Genomic DNA, 20,615 nt, shown 5'->3' on the forward strand with positions numbered 1-20,615 from the left:
AGGAAGATAGTATTACGATAAGTATAATTAGGATTCCTACTAAGAAGAACGATATCTAGTGCTATAATACTAGAGTATTAATTTATATTACGAATAATAGGGACCTACTATTAAACTATAGGCCTATTATATCCTCTATTATAGTTAGAAATACCGAAACTACTATCCTTAGTTATAGCGAACTATCCGTTAAACTATTAGAGTCTCTTAATAGAACTACTTTCCCTTTAAAATAAGTTACTTATTATCCTAGATTCTATATTAACCTAATCTCTATAAAAAGAGCTACTAGCGTAGGTATCTATCTAAATAGTAAGGATTACTTACTAGAAGAGAAGGACGGAATATCTATCTATAAGCTTAACGCGAAATTAGGTATCTACCTAATTCGATAGGACGATTTAGTTACTAACTAACTAACTACTATTAACTACACTTACGTTTTATCTATCTCTTACCTATCTCTTACTTCTATCTTATATAATTATATTACCTCTCTTACTAACTAATTTAGTAAGGTTACCCTATCTTTATATACTAAGAAGTACCTAGATAGGACTATTAATCTATAGTATAGACGACTAGGATACGTTAGTAAGGACGTCCTATCTTATCTACTAGAATACTTATTAGGTATTACTATTAAAGATATATCTTCGCCTATTAACTACTACAAGATATATAAACTAGCTAATTTATATCGTTAAATCTCTTAACTACTATCGGACTCTAGGCGGTAACCATAAAGTTATGGTTTATACACATAAGACGATAGGGTATATAAGGATTAGTAAATACTTAATATAGTATCTAAATACACGGTTATAAGTCTATCGGTCGTGCGTACTTCTATAAAGGAGAAGTACCACGATTATAGAAGAGTACTACTAATCTAGAAGAGAGATTATAAAGGATGATAAAACTTAATTTAATTTAGTTAGGAAATATAGTAGTATTTATATCTTAGAAATATAGTAAAAGATTATATAAGAAAGTAAAGAGTATTAGAGTGTTAGATAGTCTTCTACCTAGGTAGGTAATTCGGTACGAGTATATAATTTAATATAAGATCGTTAAGGATTAATCTGATAGATCTTTATAGAGAAGATCTAGACGTAGAGAGGGGTTATATAAGTAGGTCCTTCGTTATGTGACCCTATAATATCTATATATTAATATACCCCCTTAGTTCTCGATATAAGAGTAGAATAAGAGTAAAGTGAGTACTAAATAATAGAAAAGAGAAATAGAATAACTAGATAGGAGGTGGTATCTCTATTCCTAGTTATCTAATAAAATCGTCGTGCTTCTACCTAGGTAGGTACTTAGTAAGACTGTCTATAGGTATATCGGTAGTTTTAACCTATTAGATAGATAGGCGCTTTGCCTATACCTCTTAACGAATCTATAGGCGATTAATATCTACGTAACGAAGTTTAGTCTAAAATACTAATTTCTCGCGATTTAATAGGTTAACGGTTTACTTATTATCGTAATTTAACACTTCTTACTATTTAGTATTAAATTCGATAAATTCGAATAGGCGTTTAACCTAGTATAGCTACTTAGCTACGTGTGAGATAGCTAGTAATTTAGCTTCTATAGTAGATATAGTTATCGTCTTCTGTCTACGAGATTTCTACTCGATTAGACTAATAAATAATAAGAAGATAAAACCTTCTAATAACTTCCTATTAAGATAATCAGTAAAGCTTATATCGGACGAAGTAGTAAAGATCTAGTAATCTAATTAGCTACTACTAAAATAGATAGCTAGGTCTTTTGTCCTATATAGGTAGGAAATTAGGTAGTTAATAGTAGCTAGGTACTTCTTATCGTAGCGTATAAGAGATTTAGCTAGTAGCTAATTAGCGAAAGCGGTATCTAGTCTAGTCTATACGGTAGGGAAAAGGGTTAAACTATACTTCTATTAGTATAGTTTAACGGTTAATTAGTTAATTTAGCTAGTAATCGGATTAAGATATTAATTACTAACTAGTAATATATTAGGCGGTTTTCTACCTAGGAGGTTAAATTTAGTAGCGATCTTTTTAATATAGGCTAATTAGTTTAGCTAGGTCTTTCGTCGCTATTAGTTATATATAATTTAAATACCGATAAATTAGGTAAGTTTACTATAGTCCTTTATCTTAAAGTGTTATAAGAGAAGTTACTTTATCTAGTAAGCGTGTAATCTCTTACTTCGATAGTAGGCGGCTAGGAAATCGTTAATAAACACTATAATAACTATACGATTATTAGTATAAAGCGTAGGGTCTTTAGGATAGCTTTTAAAGCCTAGTAAGAGAAGTATCTCTTTTACGTCGTCTTCCTATCTCTTACTAGCGATTCGAAGACTATATATTACCTTATATAGGCGTAAGACTATTAACTTTCGTCCTAGTCCTAGTAGGTATCGGTAGTATACTTCCTCTTTAAGATTACTATTTAGGAAAGCGTTAATAGTATCTATCTAAAAGGTCTCTAGGTTAAAATACGTAATAATTACTATAAGCGTGCGAAAGGTCCTAGTAGTAAGCGTACTAGTACGTAGGTCCTAGTCGTTAGGTATCTATATATCTCCGCGTACGTATAGACGCGCTTTAAAGTGTATAAGGTATCCTAATTCGTTAGATTTATAGGTAAAGACCTATCTTATTAGTATAAGCTAGTAGCGTAGGTAATCTAATTAGTTAAGATCTTTATAATTCGATTAGTATATATATCTAACGAGATCTTTATTAATAAGTTCGAATACGTGTATATCTAGAAGCTTATTAAATTCGATTCGTATAGCTTATCGGAATTAGCTTTCGAAAGGATAACTAGCTAATTAGTAGTAGCTAGGTAGTAACGGAGGAATTAATAAGATCGTAATCTTTAGTTATTAGTGTTAATTAGATAAGAAAGCTTAGAAATAGGTTATAAGGGATAAGTAAGGGCGTTTTCTCTCACTTTCGTCGTTAGTTAAGTTAGAATCTAATCGTGAGCGTTTAGTTAGTATATTAAGAGGTTTATATCTAGAAGGGTCGAAGTTTATATTATTAATTAAGACGAAAGGGACTATATCCTCTAGTTTTAATTCGCTAGATCTTATCGATTCGTCCGATTTCGGTTTAATCGGCGGTATAATTAGTTAATCTCCGAGGATTTCGTCTATTAGTATAAGTATAGTATAATCGAAAGTAGTACTACTATTATCCTCGAGATCTTACTCTACCGGTTAGTTAAATAGGATATCTATATCCTTAAGGATTTAATTAATCTCTTCGTTATTAAGAGTATTAATCTATTAAGATAGATTAGTTTCCTTATAGATTTAGATACGTTAATTAGGTAGCGAAGGATTATAGGATTCTTCCTCGTTAAATTAGACGTCTTGTGCGCGAATTATACGTCGTTTAGTAGGTATCTAGATATACTAGATATTATAGGCTTTATAACCTACTAGATAGCCAATAGTAGCACGTAGTACTAGCTTAGCTAATCTAGGTAGCTTAGTAATATGTATATAAGCTTTATATCTAAAGATTCGAAGATTCGAGAGGTCTAGCTTTATCTATAGCTAATATAGTACTTTATCACTAAGATAGATCGATAGGTCTTTATATAGAGATTACTAATTTAGGGTACGGTAAGGTAGGTAGTTTTATATATAGACGGTAGTTCTAGTAGCTTCGTACTAGAGATAGCTTAGTAGGTTTAAATCGATAATTATCTACCTAGCTATCTTTAAAATTAATACGCTATAACGCTTAGTATAGCCGTTTTAGTTAGGTTAGTAGGGCGGTATAGTTTCTAGGTTAATACTATATAATTATACTTCTTAGTTAAAGAATTTAGATAGAGATCTCTCGTTATCTAAATAGATAGTAAGGATATATAGGTTAAATTAGTATTATACGAAATCGATCTAGTCGTAGAGAGATTATATTAAATCTACCTTAGTAGATAGATCTTCCGCTAGTTAGTATTTAGTAATAGGGTTAATAGAGTAAGATAGATAGGTCGTTTTACTAAGTAATAGTTTAAAGTATATAAGATCCTAATATAGAGATTCGAAAGGGCGATTATACTATATAGGTAGTTAAGAGATTTAACGATATAAATTAGCTAGTTTATATATCTCGTAGTAGTTAATAGGCGAAGATATATCTTTAATAGTAATACCTAATAAGTATCCTAGTAGATATAATAAGACCTCCTTACTAATATATCCTAGTCGTCTATACTATAGGTCGATTATCCTATCTAGGTACTTCTTAGTATACGAAGATAGGGTAACCTTACTAAATTACTTAGTGATAGGTATAACTTAATCGTGTAAGATAGAAGTAAGAGATAAGTAAGAGATAGATAAAACGTAAGCGTGGTTAGTAGTAATTAGTCGATTAGTAACTAAATCGTCCTATCGAATTAGGTAGATACCTAATTTCGTGTTAAGCTTATAGATAGATATTCTATCCTTCTCTTCTAGTAGATAATCTTTACTATTTAGATCGATATCTACGCTAGTAGCTCTTTCTATAGAGATTAGGTTAATATAGAATCTAGGATAATAGATAACTTATTTTAAAGGGAAAGTGGTTCTATTAAGAGATTCTGATAGTTTAACGGATAGTTTACTATAACTAAGGATAGTGGTTTCGGTATTTCTAACTATAATAGAGGATATAATAGGCCTATAGTTTAATAGTAGGTCCCTATTATTCGTAATATAAATTAATACTCTAGTATTATAGTACTAGGTATCGTTCTTCTTAGTAGGAATCCGGATAGTACTTATTATAATACTATCTTCCTCTCGAAAGAGAGTCTCGACCTATTATTTTAGTATATAGGTAGAGAAAGTATCTCTAGTAGTCGAATTAGTTAAATTAGTTAAATTAGCCGGTTAGTAACGTCGAATTATACGTTAATAGGCTATCTTAAATCCTCTAGATTTATCGTATCGCTTTTTAAATCGCTCTTAGACCTCTAGGTTAGGTTACTACCTCCTAGGTCTTACCTTAGGATTTATATAGTAATACGTCTTAAAATCGTGGTTACTAGAGTTAGGTATATCCCTATAAGGGTACTTCCTTCTTCTAGTTAATTATATAGGTCCTTCTTCGTCTAATTTATTAGGTTAACGTCTGTCAACATGTGGATGTTGTGGGGTCATATGACGAAGGACCCACTCATATAACCCCTCTCTACATATAGATCTTCTTCTATAAAGATCTAACAGATTGATCCTCAACGATCTCGCATATAATTGCCTACCTAAGCAAGAGACTCTCAACACTCTGATTCTGTTGATTTATCATGTGATCTTTTGCTATGTTTCTTGTGATATAAATACTGCTATGTTACCTAGTTAAATTGAATCAAGTTTATCATCCCTTTTGATCTCTCTTCTAGATCGGTGGTACTCTTCCACAATCGTGGTACTTCTGCTAGTACGCACGACCGATAGACTCATAACCGTGTATTCAGATACCACATTGAGTATTTACCAATCCTTATACACACTATCGTCTTGTGTGTATAATCACGACTTTATGGTCACCGCCTAGAGTCCGACAACGTCCTTAGTAGGTCGTATAGGCGATAGGTCGTCTTCTACTACTACTAGTAGTAGTAGACGGTCGGTATTAATCGACGAATTAATTAACTAGTTCGGTTAGGGTAGGTCTATTTAGACCCTATAGGATCGTATTATACTAGAAGGTATAGAATCCTTAGTCGCTAGGTTAAATTATCTCTAGGAAATCGTATACTAGAGATAGATAGTCTTAGAAGTAGGCGATTACTACTTTCTTACCTTCTAATTAGCTAATTAGCTACTTCTGACCCTATATAGATAGTTAAGATAATTTAGTTAGTAGAGCTTATCGTTTTAGCTTATCCTAGTCGCGTAGGATTTAACGATTCTTTAATTAGTCGGATAGGGCGAAGGTAGTACGTAGTTTTACTATAGCTTCGTGTGCTAATAGGCTATTAACGATTTAACGTCCTTCTAGTATAAGCGAGGATCGGATACCTTACTTAAGAGATTCGATAGATCGAGGATATCGTAGGTAGTCTAATCTTAACGATTCGTATTTACTTAGTAGTATCTTATAGATAGCTAATTAGTTAGACGTGAGATCGATAAGCCTTAGTGGCTATTTAGGAAGATTAGATATATATATATTAGTAGGGTTTCTAATTATATCAGATATCTATAGTTTAACTAGTTCCTAAGGCAGGGTAATCGGTATAGATTAGTCCGGATCAGCATATTTCTATATATTATTAGCTAGTGCGTGGTCTTTAACCGTAGTAATCTATAGGACCTAGTGTATATAATATTTTAGTAGGTAGTAAAGCTAGGTAGCTTATAGAGTAGTTAAATCTATCACTTCTATATAGGAAGTAAAGCGAAAGTGAGAGTAGAGTAAGAGAAGATTAAATTAGTTCAATAGTTAGAGTAGAGGCGTCGGGCTTATAACTATCGGACTCTAGGCGGTAACCATAAAGTCGTGGTTATACACATAAGACGATAGTGTGTATAAGGATTGGTAAATACTCAATATAGTGTCTAAATACACGGTTATAAGTCTATCGGTCGTGCGCACTAGCAGAAGTACCACGATTGTGGAAGAGTACCACCGATCTAGAAGAGAGATTATAAAGGATAATAAACTTAATTTAATTTAGTTAGGAAATATAGCAGTATTTATATCTTAGAAACATAGTAAAAGATCACATAAGAAAGGATAGAGAATTAGAGTGTTAGATAGTCTCCTGCCTAGATAGGCAATTCAGTACGAGTATGCAATTCAATACAAGATCGTTAAGGATCAATTCGATAGATCTTATAGAGAAGAAGATCTAGATATAGAGAGGGGTTATATAAGTGGGTCCTTCGTCATATGACCCCACAACATCCATATGTTGACAGAAAGTATATACGATAAGTTCGTTATAGCTTTTAAAGAGAGATTTACTATCGTTAAGTTAGGTAGCCCCCTAGATCTATCCACTTTATACGGCCCCTAGATCGATACTCTATAGTATAAGCGTATATAAGAGTATCTAGGGATTAAGTAGAAAAATACTAAGTTAATAGAAGGCGATAACGCGAATAATAGCTTTATAAAGCTAACTATCTTCGAGGAGGTTCCGGAGGACTCGCGGTTAATACGAGAGGAGGTATTTAGTCTAGTCGTGGCGATTAATATATTTAAGATAGAAGAGGAGATAGTATAAAAAGCTAACGACACTAACTTTAGACTATATATATTAGTCTTCACTAAGGATTTAGATCGTACGGTACGTATATCTAAGGCACTATAGGCGGGCTTAGTAGGTATAAATTATACTAGCCCGACTATTACGAAGGATACTATATTTAGTAGTTATAAGATAGGTAGGAATATAAGGGAAGGCTAGTTATATAGTATTAATAACTTTATATAGCTAAAGTCTATCTTAATTAAGTCGGGGTAGGTTCTAAGGCCCTTTTTAGAATAATTAGTATTAGTGATATCGGGCTAAGTAATTAGCTCGCTTTCTAACACTAATATCCTTAAAAAAGCTTCCGAGACCGTGATACTAGAGGCTTACTAATAGTTATTCCGAATTAATAATATAAGTAGGCTACACTAAACGTAACTCTATTAAGATATAATTATTATAATTATTAGATTCCTTTCTATCTTTCTCGTCTAAATCTAGAATTTTTTTATCTATTATAATCTACTAGCGGAGATAAGAATAATATAGTATAGATAAAGGATATAGCTTTATCTAATACGCGTTATAGCTTAATTAAGAGCGTTAAGGACGTCGTGGCTAACGAATTTAAGTTTAAAAACGAATAGCTTAGATAATATATTCCCGTAAGGCTTAATTAATTAACTACTAGAATAGAAAGGCGAGGAATAATCCTAAGTACGTTAGGACATTTTCCTAGGTAGAGAAGTAAAGAGCTAAAACGTATAAGGTAGTCTTTATAGAGATAACTTAAAACTTATAAGTAAATAGATAAATTGAGACTACGAAATCGTAACTAGGGACCTATCTACGTATTAATAGCAATATAATTAGCTATTATAGGCTAAGAAAATCTAAATATCCGACTAGCTATACTATACACACGGAATTTCCTCAAGACTAATTCCCTAGGGCTTTAGGAAGTTGCTTAATTAAAAAGATTTTACCCTTCGGGTCCCTTTATACTAGCTTACGGCATTAATCTTAATAACCATTTATACTTATTAATTTAAGATTACTAAAATTTCTCCTAGTTTAATTACGAAATAGTATATTCTTAATAGTATTACAATCAAGATTGGGATACGTATAGATTTTAATTAAGCTTACTAGGTAGTTAGGTCTATGTTTATACCTATACCAGAAGTAGTTACTTAGAGAAATCCTGGTAGAGTCCTCGAAGTAGAATATATATCTTTAGACTTAAACAATATTATGTTTCAGAACAATTAAACCTGTACTACTGATAATAATAATAATAACAATTGCTACTCAATTAGAATGTAATTGTGTAAACAATGAAAGATACATGGATATTTCCTAAAATAACAGGATCTAGTTATATGACAGACTAGAGCTAATAGTCTTTCATGAGGCTGAGTTCAATAGGTAAAGAAGATAGATTGAGAGAGGGCCAAGAAGTCTACCTAAGCCATCAAACGATCATGTAACTACTTATCGATATCCTCCATGTAAATAGTGGACACCTAGATACTGGCCGCCGACCCGAAGTCGGCCATGACCTCGAGGAGAACGCGATAGAGTGAGATAATAACCCCTACCAAAACACTCGAAACTTCAAAAGTGTCACTTGCCCCCTTGAAAAAGGAAAACATTTTGCGTGAATCAAAAATTACTTAGGAGAGCACTCAATATATTCTGCCGCCGAAATCTAATCTACCCTCATGCCAACTCCGCCTCGATCAAACTCTCTGCAACCCCCGGGTAGTTGTAAATATTGACTACCTTCAATCCAGCCTTCTCCAGAATACTTCTCCACTCGGCCTCCGTTCTTTCTCTGACTGCAAAATGCGCCAACATCATCATGTCCATACTTGTCGCTGCTAGTGTGGGCTTCTCTTCGCTGACAACAATCTCGTTCAACAAAACACGCGAATAGCCCTTCTCTAGTGCCGGAACCAGATTCTCCAAGATCTTGACACCATCATCATCGCCCCAGTCGTGAAGAATGGAGTGGAGAGAGTAGGCGCGTGCACCCTTGACGGGCTGCGGCGTGAAGAAGTTGTGAGCTTGTGCCTCGAAGGGTTGCTCTACATTATTAGCTAACACGCTAGCAATAACGGGCTCGCGATCCTGAAGGATTATTCTGCCCGGGCAAGGATTGTACTGCGCGGCAAAGGTAGCGACATCGTGACCCCTTCCGCCACCGACGTCGACGAGGAGAACATCGCTCACGGAGGAATCAAAGCCCGTGATCATGCGCTCGGTCACTGGGTAGAAGTCATACCAATCTGCCTTCCCAGCGCGATACGCACTCATAAAGGAATCAAAATGCTGGAGGTGCGGCGGGGTTGCCACGAGCCAGTCGAAGAATAGGAGCCGGGTCTTGTGAGCTTCCTGGAAGGGACCATCGGTTCCGCCCAGCGTCGGGGATTTATATTCAGTTTTCTTAAAATATTCTGGGAATCCATTGAACGAAGGGCGAGCCGCATCGTAACAGAAGGAGATGCTGTGTTGGAAGTTCTCCGCTGCGAGATCGTTGCTCAACTTCGTGGCATGGAATGCCCCGTCGTGGAATGCGAGAAGATTCATTGCCACTAGATGTCTCGCTAGACGTGACAAAAGGACGGCATCGACCCCGGTCTTCTGGGATAGAGCTATAGGCGTGAGGCCCGCATCTGCCGCTTCCTGCAAATGTTGGAATAGTTTGACATCGACGGCGAGGCGGATAATGGCTGATTGAGCCGGCTATCGTTCAATGCATGTCAATATTGCAAGAAAGCGTACTCGTGAAACTTGTCGCGGCCAGCCAAGAATGGCCGCTCCGAAAATTCAATGGCTACTCACTTCTGCCCAAAAGGTGCGCTGTACAAATTCACTGGGGATCTCCAGTGCTGCAATCAATGCACGGCTGTGGTCAATCAGAGCTTCCCTTGAGCCAGCCTCGTTATTTTCAAATGCCGTGCGTGCAGACGCAATCCCGTCCAGAATTGCAGACGCGGATGGATTAGCCATGATGGGACGTGGGTTTGAAGTCTGGGAGGATAGAAGAATATCAAGTGACCAGGCACTGCTCGGGGGTCCAGCGGCTATTTAAAAGAACACCTCGCTATCCAAAGCCCATACGTTGTAATTTCCCTTTGAATGGTTCTGAGAAGCCTTCTCCACCACCGCACCAGTTTTTCTACGACTTAGTTTGGGGGTAGTCAGAAAATTGGCGTAACTATTTGCCAGCTTAGTAGCCGACTCAAGCACCCACGTGGCGCTACCAAGCAAGTTCAAACTTGGCTCCTGTGGTGCCATTGCACCGGGCGAACCATGTTCTTGTTTACGGGTGGTGGGGCCTCAAGCTAGAATGACTCCTGCCAGAGTGAGCTTGGGCAGATTTGCTGATTCAAGAGCCCCTGACAGAATCCTTATCGTCTCGCGCAGAGAATCGTTGCCGTGTGTTTGAGTGCGCTAGTATTGGCCCAAAGGCCAATCGTTGCCTTTTCGGGTAGCGCTATGGCCTGCACTACTATTGTAGTGTGAATCCTTCGGCCCAACCTGGCGTCTCTAGTTGAGAGCTAATAAGGATACTCATGTGAACTTGAACGATACTTCACGGGATATAGCGTGTCTCTACGTCGCTGAGCGATAGCCAGTGGGTGCTTCTGCTCCGCCCTGCTCTATACAACTCGTATGTGCCTCGGATACAGAGTGCGGAGTACCGGCAATTGTTCGTGCCGTTCCCCGTGCCGCCAACCCCACTATGGGAAACAAACAGGTCACAGATGGTGATGTTTAAGGGCCGTGCTGTTCTGCAGAACCTATTGTTCGCTTGCGTCGCCGCCGCATTTTCGAATCGCGGAGTTCCGTTGTGCGCTGAGAATTTACTAACCTCGCCAGTGAGCCCCGCAGAGCAAAAGCAATATGCCAGTGGTAGATTATTACATGTCACATTTCACGACTCTATACGGAGAAGAGAGGATGTAGGCGGCGTCTGATCGGACAGGACCGTACTGCTGGGACGCCATTGCCCCGACTACACTTTAGTCTATAGCACTAACATCATCCGTCAAGATCAAATGTTAGGCCTAGCAACGGCGATCTTGAGCAGAACTTTATTGCCTCTTCATATTTATTGTCCAGGGGCCCACTGCTAAGATTCCATCCTCGATATATGCCTCAAGTAAGATCCCAAGCTCCGCGGTCCGACGTGATTCTTGATCATGGCCGCCGCCTTCGATACAAATGTGGATTATAGCGAAACACGGGCGGCAGAGATCAATGCTGTCGGGTGGGTTTTTACGGGCATTGCAATTGCAGCGGTATTCTTGAAGCTATTCGCCCGTATGGAGAGCAAACGGGCTGGGTGGGATGACTTTTTCATTTTCTTCTCTTTGGTAGTGAACGGACATCCCCAAGACAATTTCCTGGATTGAACTGACCTTTGATTAGACACTGAGTATCATTGCCACATCTTTTGTCTCGTATTCGGTCACCCTCGGTCTAGGTCGACACACTGCAGCAGTCGTTGCTGAGCATGGCATGGAACGATACGTACAAACAGCTTACTGGCAGATCTTAGGATTCCCTTTCAATATTGGTATATTGTATGAATCTCTCACCAGAGAGTATTTGGCACTAACGTGAAATATGTAGGTGCTTTCAGTTTTCCAAATATCTCCATCGCCATCCTAATCGTTCACCTCCTCGATCCCAACCCGCTTCGCACACGACTCCTTTACGCCATGACCGTCTTCCAAGTTATATTCGCTATGATATCCGTGTTTATCGTCTTTTTTCAGTGCAAGCCGACGGCGAAGTTGTGGAACCATTCCCTCGAGGGCACATGTTGGAGCTCCGATATTTTCGATGACTTCTCCTATTGGGTTAGCGCATATACGACAATGACTGATTTTGTTTTGGCCATTGTACCAATCAACGCATTTTGGAAGCTACAAATGCCGACTTCAACCAAAGTCGGGGTCTGCGTTATGATGGGGTTGACAATGCTTTCAGCGATTGTCACTATCATCAAAGCAACATATTTGCACCTATTCACGGACCACATCGACCCTCGTCAGTGTGTCTCTTTTGTTATAGTTCTTCGGAATATTGACTAACCTTCTGTAGTTTTTAATGTGGTACCATTGGTTCTCTGGGGCCTGTGAGTCTTCCCTCCCCCCACCCCCCAAATCCCCCTTCCCTTTTCGGTTTGCCGTCTTTTAACATCGATATTTAGTATTGAGCAAAACGTTGTCATTATCGCCGCGTGCGTCCCAACACTCCGTCCGTTCTTTCGCAGGACATTTAAATCCTCCAAGAGTTCCTCCGGCGTGACTACTTCGCGAAACCGTTCAGGTTCCGCCTTCAAGCTTTCATCTAACCCTTCATATCCATCTAATCCCTTTAGAACGGATATACCTCTGACGAGCACAAAAAATGAAATCTATGGGGATGAAGAAAGTAATAGCAGCCGGCAGGGTATATGGCGTACGAGGGAGGTAACGGTGGAATGATGAAGCAGGTAGTGGTTAGATCGTAGTCCGAAATAGCCGACATGATCTGAGATTTTTGTATGTAACTTATCTTAATACGTCGATCATTATAATTCAAAAATAGACTATAGCTATAAGTATCCTTCCGGATATCTTTCTATAACAGTAATAGATTTTCCCAAATTATATATTATCTAGTCGCTTATTTATATAGACTAGACGATGCGAGCCCTAGGAACCGATTTAAATTGCTTCAAATTACCTACGTCATAGGCTATCAAAAAACTGTGGCCTCTTATTAACTACCTATTAGTCTTAAGTAGCCCAATCTTTTAGGTTTCTGGGTAGTAATCTAGCCTAATTAGGATTCCTGCCATTAAATTAATAAAAATGCTACTTACTAAAGGGGAGCCGCTCTCGTACATTATCCTCTATTGTAGTGGTCTAACTCTAGCGATAAGACCTAGAGTTCGAGGGCTATAGGTTATGAACTCATTATATCCTACTATAGACGTAGGTATAGCTCTAAACTCTCTAGATATATCTATAGTATAGAGCTATAGTAGCCTACCACCTACCCCCAACTTAAGGTTGATATTGAATATTATTAGATTGCGTATACTCCGGGAACTACTACCTTCGATTAGCTTTCCTTTATACGGAAGCATGCTTAAAACATTCCTACATAGAATATTCGACTATATACTATATGTTCTCTTCGAAACTCCTAGGCTAACTCTGCAAGTTCCGCCTATCGCAGCGTCCCTCATTTAATTCATCTTATCTTACTAACCTGATCAATTCTACCTAATTCAGACCTCATCTAATAATAATTATGGCTATAATGGTTATAAAGGGGAACCAGAAAATCCTTACATTGCCGCTACTCTACCTGTGAAGGATAGCAACCACGACATACGTGCTAACGTAGTATTCCTCTTGAATATAAGTAGTGGCTTACCGGTGTTGATTTAGGCGGACTACTATTTCCTAATCGTTCGTTCCTAGTGACAGTCTTATTCACTACCAGGATTTTATTAAGAGACTAATACTCGAGCTTCAGCGTATTTGTACACTTTCAATTATAATAGACTAAAAATAGATTTATTTCATTGATTAAAAATCCTACAATTTGAACCTTCATATCATGTAAACCAGGGTAGTAGAAAGAATATCATTCGGATTTGCTACTAACACATCACGGCCATACCTAGTCAAAACCGGTATACGATAATAAGGCGTGAAGTTACAGATAATTTGAAAGACCCCTAAGTAATAAGCCCTAGGTCTCGAGATGGATCAAGAAATTGATTTCTCCAAGAGATAGTTATTTGGTGTATGGTCTTATCTCCTTTCTCAAGACTGCCAGGTAAATTATATTTAGATTCATGCAAAAGGATAGGTCTTCATAGATTTACTTAAGAAAATTGCTTCATTCTAGTCCGTAGAATGAGGACTCGATGGCTTTTAATGAGATATAGAGTTTTATGGAATCAACGACTGCGATAAATCGATAGTAGAATAGACTGATGGAACAGATTCGACATAAAGCCAGCGCGGGATGGAGCAACTGTTATAGAGCACCGAAGAATAGTTTAGCAGATCAACATATGTATTAATTATGAAGGTTGTAATAAATGTTGAACCACGAGGAAGGGTGTGTGCGATTTATGGCCCTTAGGCCCTAGGCACATTAGAGATATCTGTAAGAGTATCTAATAGAGCAAATCACTAAGTTAGCTACCGTGTATATGGCATCGCATGCTAATCTTGCTATCTTCTCATGAATTGCGTATATAGATTGTCACCTTCAGATACGATTGGATAAGTAGTAAGAGACATGGCCAAGATGAAAATTAATTCAGTGGTATAAAAATGTATAACAAATATTTTGAAATGAAATTCTGATTAGTCTCTTTGAATCCCCCAGTAATTACCTTTTTCAAGTCGCCCATCAATACATGAGAGGATGAGCACCGGGTTAGGAACGCCACAGTAGCACAGTAGTGGGGCTCTATCGGTTTCGATTGAACTTCACCAAATTATCTCATCAACCAGACCATAGAGATATCTATTTGGGCTCTTTGTAAAGAGTGAAAATAGAAGCATACCTCGCTAGATGATTGCTCCTGTCGCTAGATTCTAACCTTTAAAAGTTTTTGCTACTATATACGGTATCCAATTGTCCAATCATAACGATTGGCATTCGCCTTACCCGCCGGACCCTCGGCCGATCATTTTTTCCCTGTCTTGTTCCGCCCACGCTCCTCTTCTTCTCCTCCCCCACAAAACCCAGAAACCATAAAACCACTGCCAGCCCTCTCGGTCTTACTGCAACCCTCGGTCCCTTTTTAGGTCGAACGAGCCTCCACCATGTCGTTCTCGAACCTAGTGTCTGACATCGCCTTCCGAGACTCCAACCCGGACGATCGTGCCTCACAGATCTCGCATGCTCAATCCCGCACTGCTCGATCCTACACCAGTACCACTGCGACCAGTGTGAGCATCTCTGGGGATATCTCTAGCCAGCTACATGCCGGATACAGTCACCCTTTGAGCAGGTCATGGCAGGCAGAGAGGCAACTGACCAAGGTATCACCACCCCACCTCTTCCTCTTCACCATCGGAATTGTCGTTTACAGTCACGTCTAGGACATGCTCATTTACCCACTCTTTATCACGGATAACCCTGACGAGGAGACCCCTATTCCATCTCTACCAAATCAGTATCGCCGTGGTGTCAATCGTCTGGTGCCGTTCCTGGCCCCACTGGTTCGGAAGGGGTTACGTTCGGTGATTCTCTTTGGAGTTCCCCTCCACCCATCGGCCAAGGATGCGCTAGGAACCGCAGCCGATGACCCGGCGGGCCCAGTTATCCAAGCCATTCGCCTTCTCCGATCTCGTTTCCCTCAGCTCTATATCACAACCGACGTCTGCCTTTGTGAGTACACGTCACATGGCCACTGTGGTATTCTCCGGGAAGATGGGTCCCTTGATAATACACAATCGGTGGATCGAATTTCAGATGTCGCGCTAGCCTATGCCGTTGCCGGGGCTCACTGTGTTGCGCCGTCAGACATGAACGATGGACGAGTACGCGCTATCAAGCTTAAACTGATCGAGGCTGGGATAGCCCATCGCGTGCTGCTGATGTCCTATAGCGCTAAATTCAGCGGTTGCCTGTACGGTCCATTCCGCGATGCAGCTGGCTCAGTTCCATCATTTGGAGACCGCCGTTGCTACCAGCTTCCTCCTGGTGGCCGTGGTCTTGCCCGACGTGCGATCCAAAGAGATATCGCCGAGGGTGCCGACATCATTATGGTGAAGCCTGCGAGTAGCTACCTAGATATCATTCGTGATGCCAAGGACTTGGCGCAGGATATGCCAGTCGCAGCTTACCAGGTTAGTGGTGAATTTGCAATGATCCACGCCGGAGCGAAGGCCGGAGTTTTCGACTTGAAAGCGATGGCCTTTGAGAGCACGCAGGGAATATTGCGAGCAGGTGCGGGCATTGTGGTGACCTACTTTGCTCCGGAATTCCTGGACTGGCTGTGAGCCGAACTTTCAGGAGGTAGAGGGGAGAAGAAGAGGGCCATAGATGCCCAGCAGGATTCTGTAGTATAACACTCCGTGACCGAAAACAGGATGGAGAAGGCAGCCCCGAGCTGAGACTTTCGGCCATCAATCACTCCACTCCAGAAAGAAATAGATACCCATAATTTGACCGAATCAAATATTGCATTTTATCGTCATCATTCGAATTTTGTTTCATTTACTTCCTCTGCATTGGCCTTACCTCACCTCCTCTCTCGGCCAGCCGGACCTATTTAATGCCCATGATTGGATATATACTGCATGTCCCTGAGAAGTCATGGTTGGAGATCGTTCATAGTTAAGGATTATCTATACATTGCATTAATCACATACCCAGAGCGCTAGAACAATCAAGACATGATGGCATCAAAGACAATAGACAAGAAGGGTTAAAAGATATCACAGCGAAAAAAAACCCCGGGTAGATCCACATGATTGTACCATGCGACAGTTCAAAACATGTTCAACGAAGCCATTGACTCGAGTCAGATGCTCTGATCATCCATTTCGCCACCAGGGCCTTTGAGGGCAAAAAAACAAAGAAGAGGGCTGGGGGTGGCGTCCACAAGATAGCCCAAGGAAAGAAGAAGCAAGGGGGAACAAAAATCTAGACAGGAGGGGGTATTCACATATAACTGGGCTTGTATCCTTGGAACCCATAAGCAACGATGTCAGTCTTCACAACCTCGCCAGGCGCGACATAGGCACCTCGATGTAGGTGCACTCCGGGATAAATGGTGCAGCCCGCGCCTAGATAACAGTCCTCCTCGATGATGACGGGTCGGCCTTGATAGCGACTCTGGGACCCTTTGCGCTCCTGCATACTGGAGTGGGCCATCGAGCTCAGCAAGGTGACATTTGGGCCAATCCAACTATGCGCACCGATGCTGATGCCGCAGTCGTCGACAAACAGACAACTCTGATGTATCATCACATCTTCTCCGATTTGGATGTTATATCCGTAATGGCAATTGAAGGGGGATTCCACCACCGCACCCTGTCCAATGGACCCCGAGGAATGAGGCACCGCGACTCCAGAGGGAGAATTGGCGACCGAACCCGAAGGGGGAACGAGAATTTCCTTGAGGAGACGGTTCTGCTCCTTCGAGCTTAACCCGTAGTGTGGATTGCAAGCATTGTTGAATCGCCACAGTGCGCGCTTGCACCGATCCCTCTCTTCCACTAACTGGAGATCGAAAGGCCGGTACAGTTCGCCGCGAATCATTTTGTCCTTTTCCGTTTCTTCCACGTTGATTGCACGGGATGATAGTTGATGCTCGATTTTGAGCGCCATCCGTGCCTGCGTCTGCGGACTGCTGGTGTCCATCGCGGATGTTGGCATGGGGGTCGGAGCTGGGGCTGGCGCAGGTGCTGGCGCCGGGGGCATGGGCCGTTGCTGCTCAGCGGTTGTCCCATGAAACAGTGGTAAACTATTGGGCTTCTGTGGCGGCGGTGGTGGTGGCGCATGCGAGAACTCCCGGATAGGAGGAACCATGGGGTAGTCTGGCTTCGGATGTGATTCTCGAGGAGGAAGCTCGTGAATTGGGGCCACTTCTCGATAATCGGGTTTAGTCAGGTGGTCGGGCGGTGCGTACGCCGAATGGCCCGGGCCCGACCAGGTGCGTTTTGACCATGATGAGGACGATGATGAGGACGATGCCGCATGGTTGGGTGCTGTATTGTTGGATGGGCTCGTAGTATATGGTTGAGGGACACGTTCATTGTCCTCCCCTAATGGTCGCATTTTCCGCGATTCCATATGATCGGGCATTCCTGCGGGTGGCCGGTCATGATGAGCAATGGGTTCTGGAAGATACTGGCCGCTCATATCTGGATAACCTTCCTTGGACTGTAGCGGGACGGGTGGTTTCGTTGTCGAAGGCTTCTGCCAGGTACTTCGTGAGGTGTATCCTTCGCACAAGAACCCGCCACGTATACAATTATTGCCTGGAATTAATGAGAAAGTTAGTCGGACATGTTTTCCTAATCCGGGAACAACTATCGGTGCGGATACTGAAGACTGTGAACCTGGGCATGGATGATGTATCCTGTTCGAGGTCACAACATAACGACGCGGTGAAGGAAAGGGGACGGCAGAGAAAGAGAGAGAGAAATAGAGGGAGGGGAGGGAGAGGTAGGCATTATGTCGACTCACACGCAGGGTGTTGCTCATCGCATTTCTTCTTTCGGCGGCGACAGGTCATACAACCTGTCTTGGTGCGGTTGCTGAAGACACGCTTTCGCTTAGGTGCGACTTGAACAGCCCCAGCAGCGCGCTCAGAGACATAGGTCGGGGACGATGCAGGCTGCACGTTGGGGGCTGGCGGCACGGAGCGATCAGTTCCCCCATTGCGGGAGTTTTCCTGGCCTTGAGCCTCTCGCTGGAGGGCATCGGCCAAGTGTGCATCGGAGGGATCGATCTGTTGCGCCCGTTGGGCCTGACTGATCAACTGAGTGTCATAATCGGGCCAAGGGCCCGTGGATGGGGGCTGTGACGTCTCATTCGTATCCGATCGGTGGCCCGAGGCGGCGACCGGATTGATCGAGTCCATCTCCGAGGAGACCGATCCTGGCCCGGCCCCATTGGCATGGAGAGGGGACAGTTCTTCCGAATGGCCAATCGAGCTGCGACTGACATGGTGAGGGTGGTGATGGTGATGGTGATGATGATGATGATAGCCAGGTTCTGATTGCTGTCGAGCTTCCTGGTCACCCGACCCCGATCGCTTCCGCTTGTGTTTGTTAGATCCAGACGGTGAGGATCGTTGTGAGTCGTCGTGATGATCGCCCCGGGCGCCCAAGCTGTCGCGCGGTGGTTCCGCATTGTCGCTTGAAGGTGCCGCTGGCGCTGGCGCTGCCGCGACGACTCTGTCCCCTTGGTTCATTGGGGTGCCAGGAACCACAGTCGGACCGTGGGGGTTTGATGCGACCGAGTCTCTACCGTTGACCGCGGTAAAGCGAGAGGGGCTATGGTCTGTTCGGGGCTCCGACCCAGAGTCATGGTTACTCATCACGGGAGCGGTTGCGACAGCCGTCATGGTTCTTTGGGGAAACGTGGGCGGGTAATCCCCACGAGTAAATGGATCCTCAGGGAGGGGATTAAGGACAAAGAAGAGCGGGAAGGTAAATAGAGTGCTGGGGGATTCCCTCCCCACCACGATTTGAGCGGGTTGGGAAAAGACACCAGCAAGGAAAAGGAAAAAAAAAGAAAAGGAAAAAAATGGAAAAAAGAAACAGGCTTACAACAAGACGAGGTCTTGATAAAAGGAGGGGGGTGGGAAATAATACCGGGAGCGGCCCCCAGTCCAAAGTCTCAGCCGCAGATTTGGGGGGGAAACTCGGGACGGTGCCTGAGCGAACGACGCAGAGACGCGCGGAAAGTTGCCGAGGCGGATAAAACAACGGAGCAGGGAGGGAGAAGGCCTGGGCAAAAGGACCAGAGAGCGAGGAACTGTGTATGGCGTGATGAGAAAGATAGCTTTCTTTAATTTGTTTCTGGATGGATTCCTTAATTTCTCGTTGGAGAGAGGAGGGAAAGAGGATCGCGGTAACCTCGCCTGGGGGTGGGGCGTTTGGGAGGAGAGGGATAAGAGACGGCCGAGACGGAGTCGCGCTTCAATGCAGCAGCGCCCGGAAATGGTATCGATAGACCGGAAGATCAGTCTTAATTGAAGAGGATACAGAGAGAGAGAGAGAGAGAGGAGGAGAGGATCCTAATTTAGGTGGAGAGGGTGGAGGGTGAGGGAGAGTGGGATGGAGGAGGAAAAGAAAGAAAGCGGGAAAGAAGAGAGGAGGATGTGATAGGCGTGACGGGCGTGATGCAAGTGATTGGAGTGATTGGGGGGAGGGGGAGGGGGGGGGGGGAGATGTCAAGAGGGAAAGAACTGTAGAAAAAGAGAAAGAATTCACTAGCTATGAGCCATTAGGCCCTAAGGCCATCCTTCTTAGTACTATACTACTGTACCGTAGAGTAAAGTCACGTTTCTTCTACTATAGAGTAGTATAGTAGTATAGAATATACTGTAGTCCTTTCCTTGCTTTCTCTAACACCATCCCATATCCCTCCCTTCTCCTCTAAAGGACGGAACAAGGAAACCAAAAAACAAGGGCGCGAAAAAAGAGGAGTTAGCGCGCGATCGGCACGGCCGGCGTCACTGCGGCCGCCAATCGGAAGAGCAAAGCGCGCCCGTCTGGTGAAAGCTACGCGGGTCTGAGACATCCTCGACTCATTTTCTCTCGTTTCCCGACTGGCGACAACCGACTGCTAGCGTCAATGGCGTTCCTGCGCCCCCCTCCCTCGGTCCTTTGGCCTCTACTTTTGGCCTACTTTCTTAT

The 20,615-nt window shown here is 42.1% G+C and overlaps 4 protein-coding genes across 4 annotated transcripts; 2 read left to right on the forward strand and 2 right to left on the reverse strand.

The window, feature by feature from the left end:
• Window positions 1-8,925: 8,925 nt before the first annotated feature.
• Window positions 8,926-10,218, reverse strand: N7496_006224 (O-methyltransferase; the record flags this gene model as incomplete). The annotated part of the gene is made up of 2 exons (XM_056699153.1): window positions 8,926-9,951; window positions 10,051-10,218. The coding sequence occupies 2 exons, from the start codon at window positions 10,216-10,218 to the stop codon at window positions 8,926-8,928; spliced, it is 1,194 nt and encodes a 397-aa protein (XP_056554566.1).
• Window positions 10,219-11,414: 1,196 nt separating this feature from the next.
• On the forward strand, window positions 11,415-12,707 carry N7496_006225 (uncharacterized protein; the record flags this gene model as incomplete). Its single annotated transcript, XM_056699154.1, has 5 exons — window positions 11,415-11,591; window positions 11,644-11,798; window positions 11,858-12,267; window positions 12,322-12,355; window positions 12,431-12,707. 5 exons carry the CDS (start codon window positions 11,415-11,417, stop codon window positions 12,705-12,707), a joined length of 1,053 nt encoding a protein of 350 aa, XP_056554567.1.
• Window positions 12,708-15,059: 2,352 nt separating this feature from the next.
• On the forward strand, window positions 15,060-16,241 carry N7496_006226 (porphobilinogen synthase HEM2; the record flags this gene model as incomplete). Its single annotated transcript, XM_056699155.1, has 2 exons — window positions 15,060-15,278; window positions 15,339-16,241. 2 exons carry the CDS (start codon window positions 15,060-15,062, stop codon window positions 16,239-16,241), a joined length of 1,122 nt encoding a protein of 373 aa, XP_056554568.1.
• A 664-nt stretch (window positions 16,242-16,905) lies between these two features.
• Window positions 16,906-19,318, reverse strand: N7496_006227 (uncharacterized protein; the record flags this gene model as incomplete). The annotated part of the gene is made up of 2 exons (XM_056699156.1): window positions 16,906-18,227; window positions 18,436-19,318. 2 exons carry the CDS (start codon window positions 19,316-19,318, stop codon window positions 16,906-16,908), a joined length of 2,205 nt encoding a protein of 734 aa, XP_056554569.1.
• Between the last annotated feature and the right edge of the window lie 1,297 nt (window positions 19,319-20,615).

The sequence above is a fragment of the Penicillium cataractarum genome (genome assembly GCF_028827025.1).
Source record: "Penicillium cataractarum strain IBT 29864 chromosome Unknown utg000005l, whole genome shotgun sequence".
Lineage (NCBI taxonomy): Eukaryota > Fungi > Ascomycota > Eurotiomycetes > Eurotiales > Aspergillaceae > Penicillium > Penicillium cataractarum.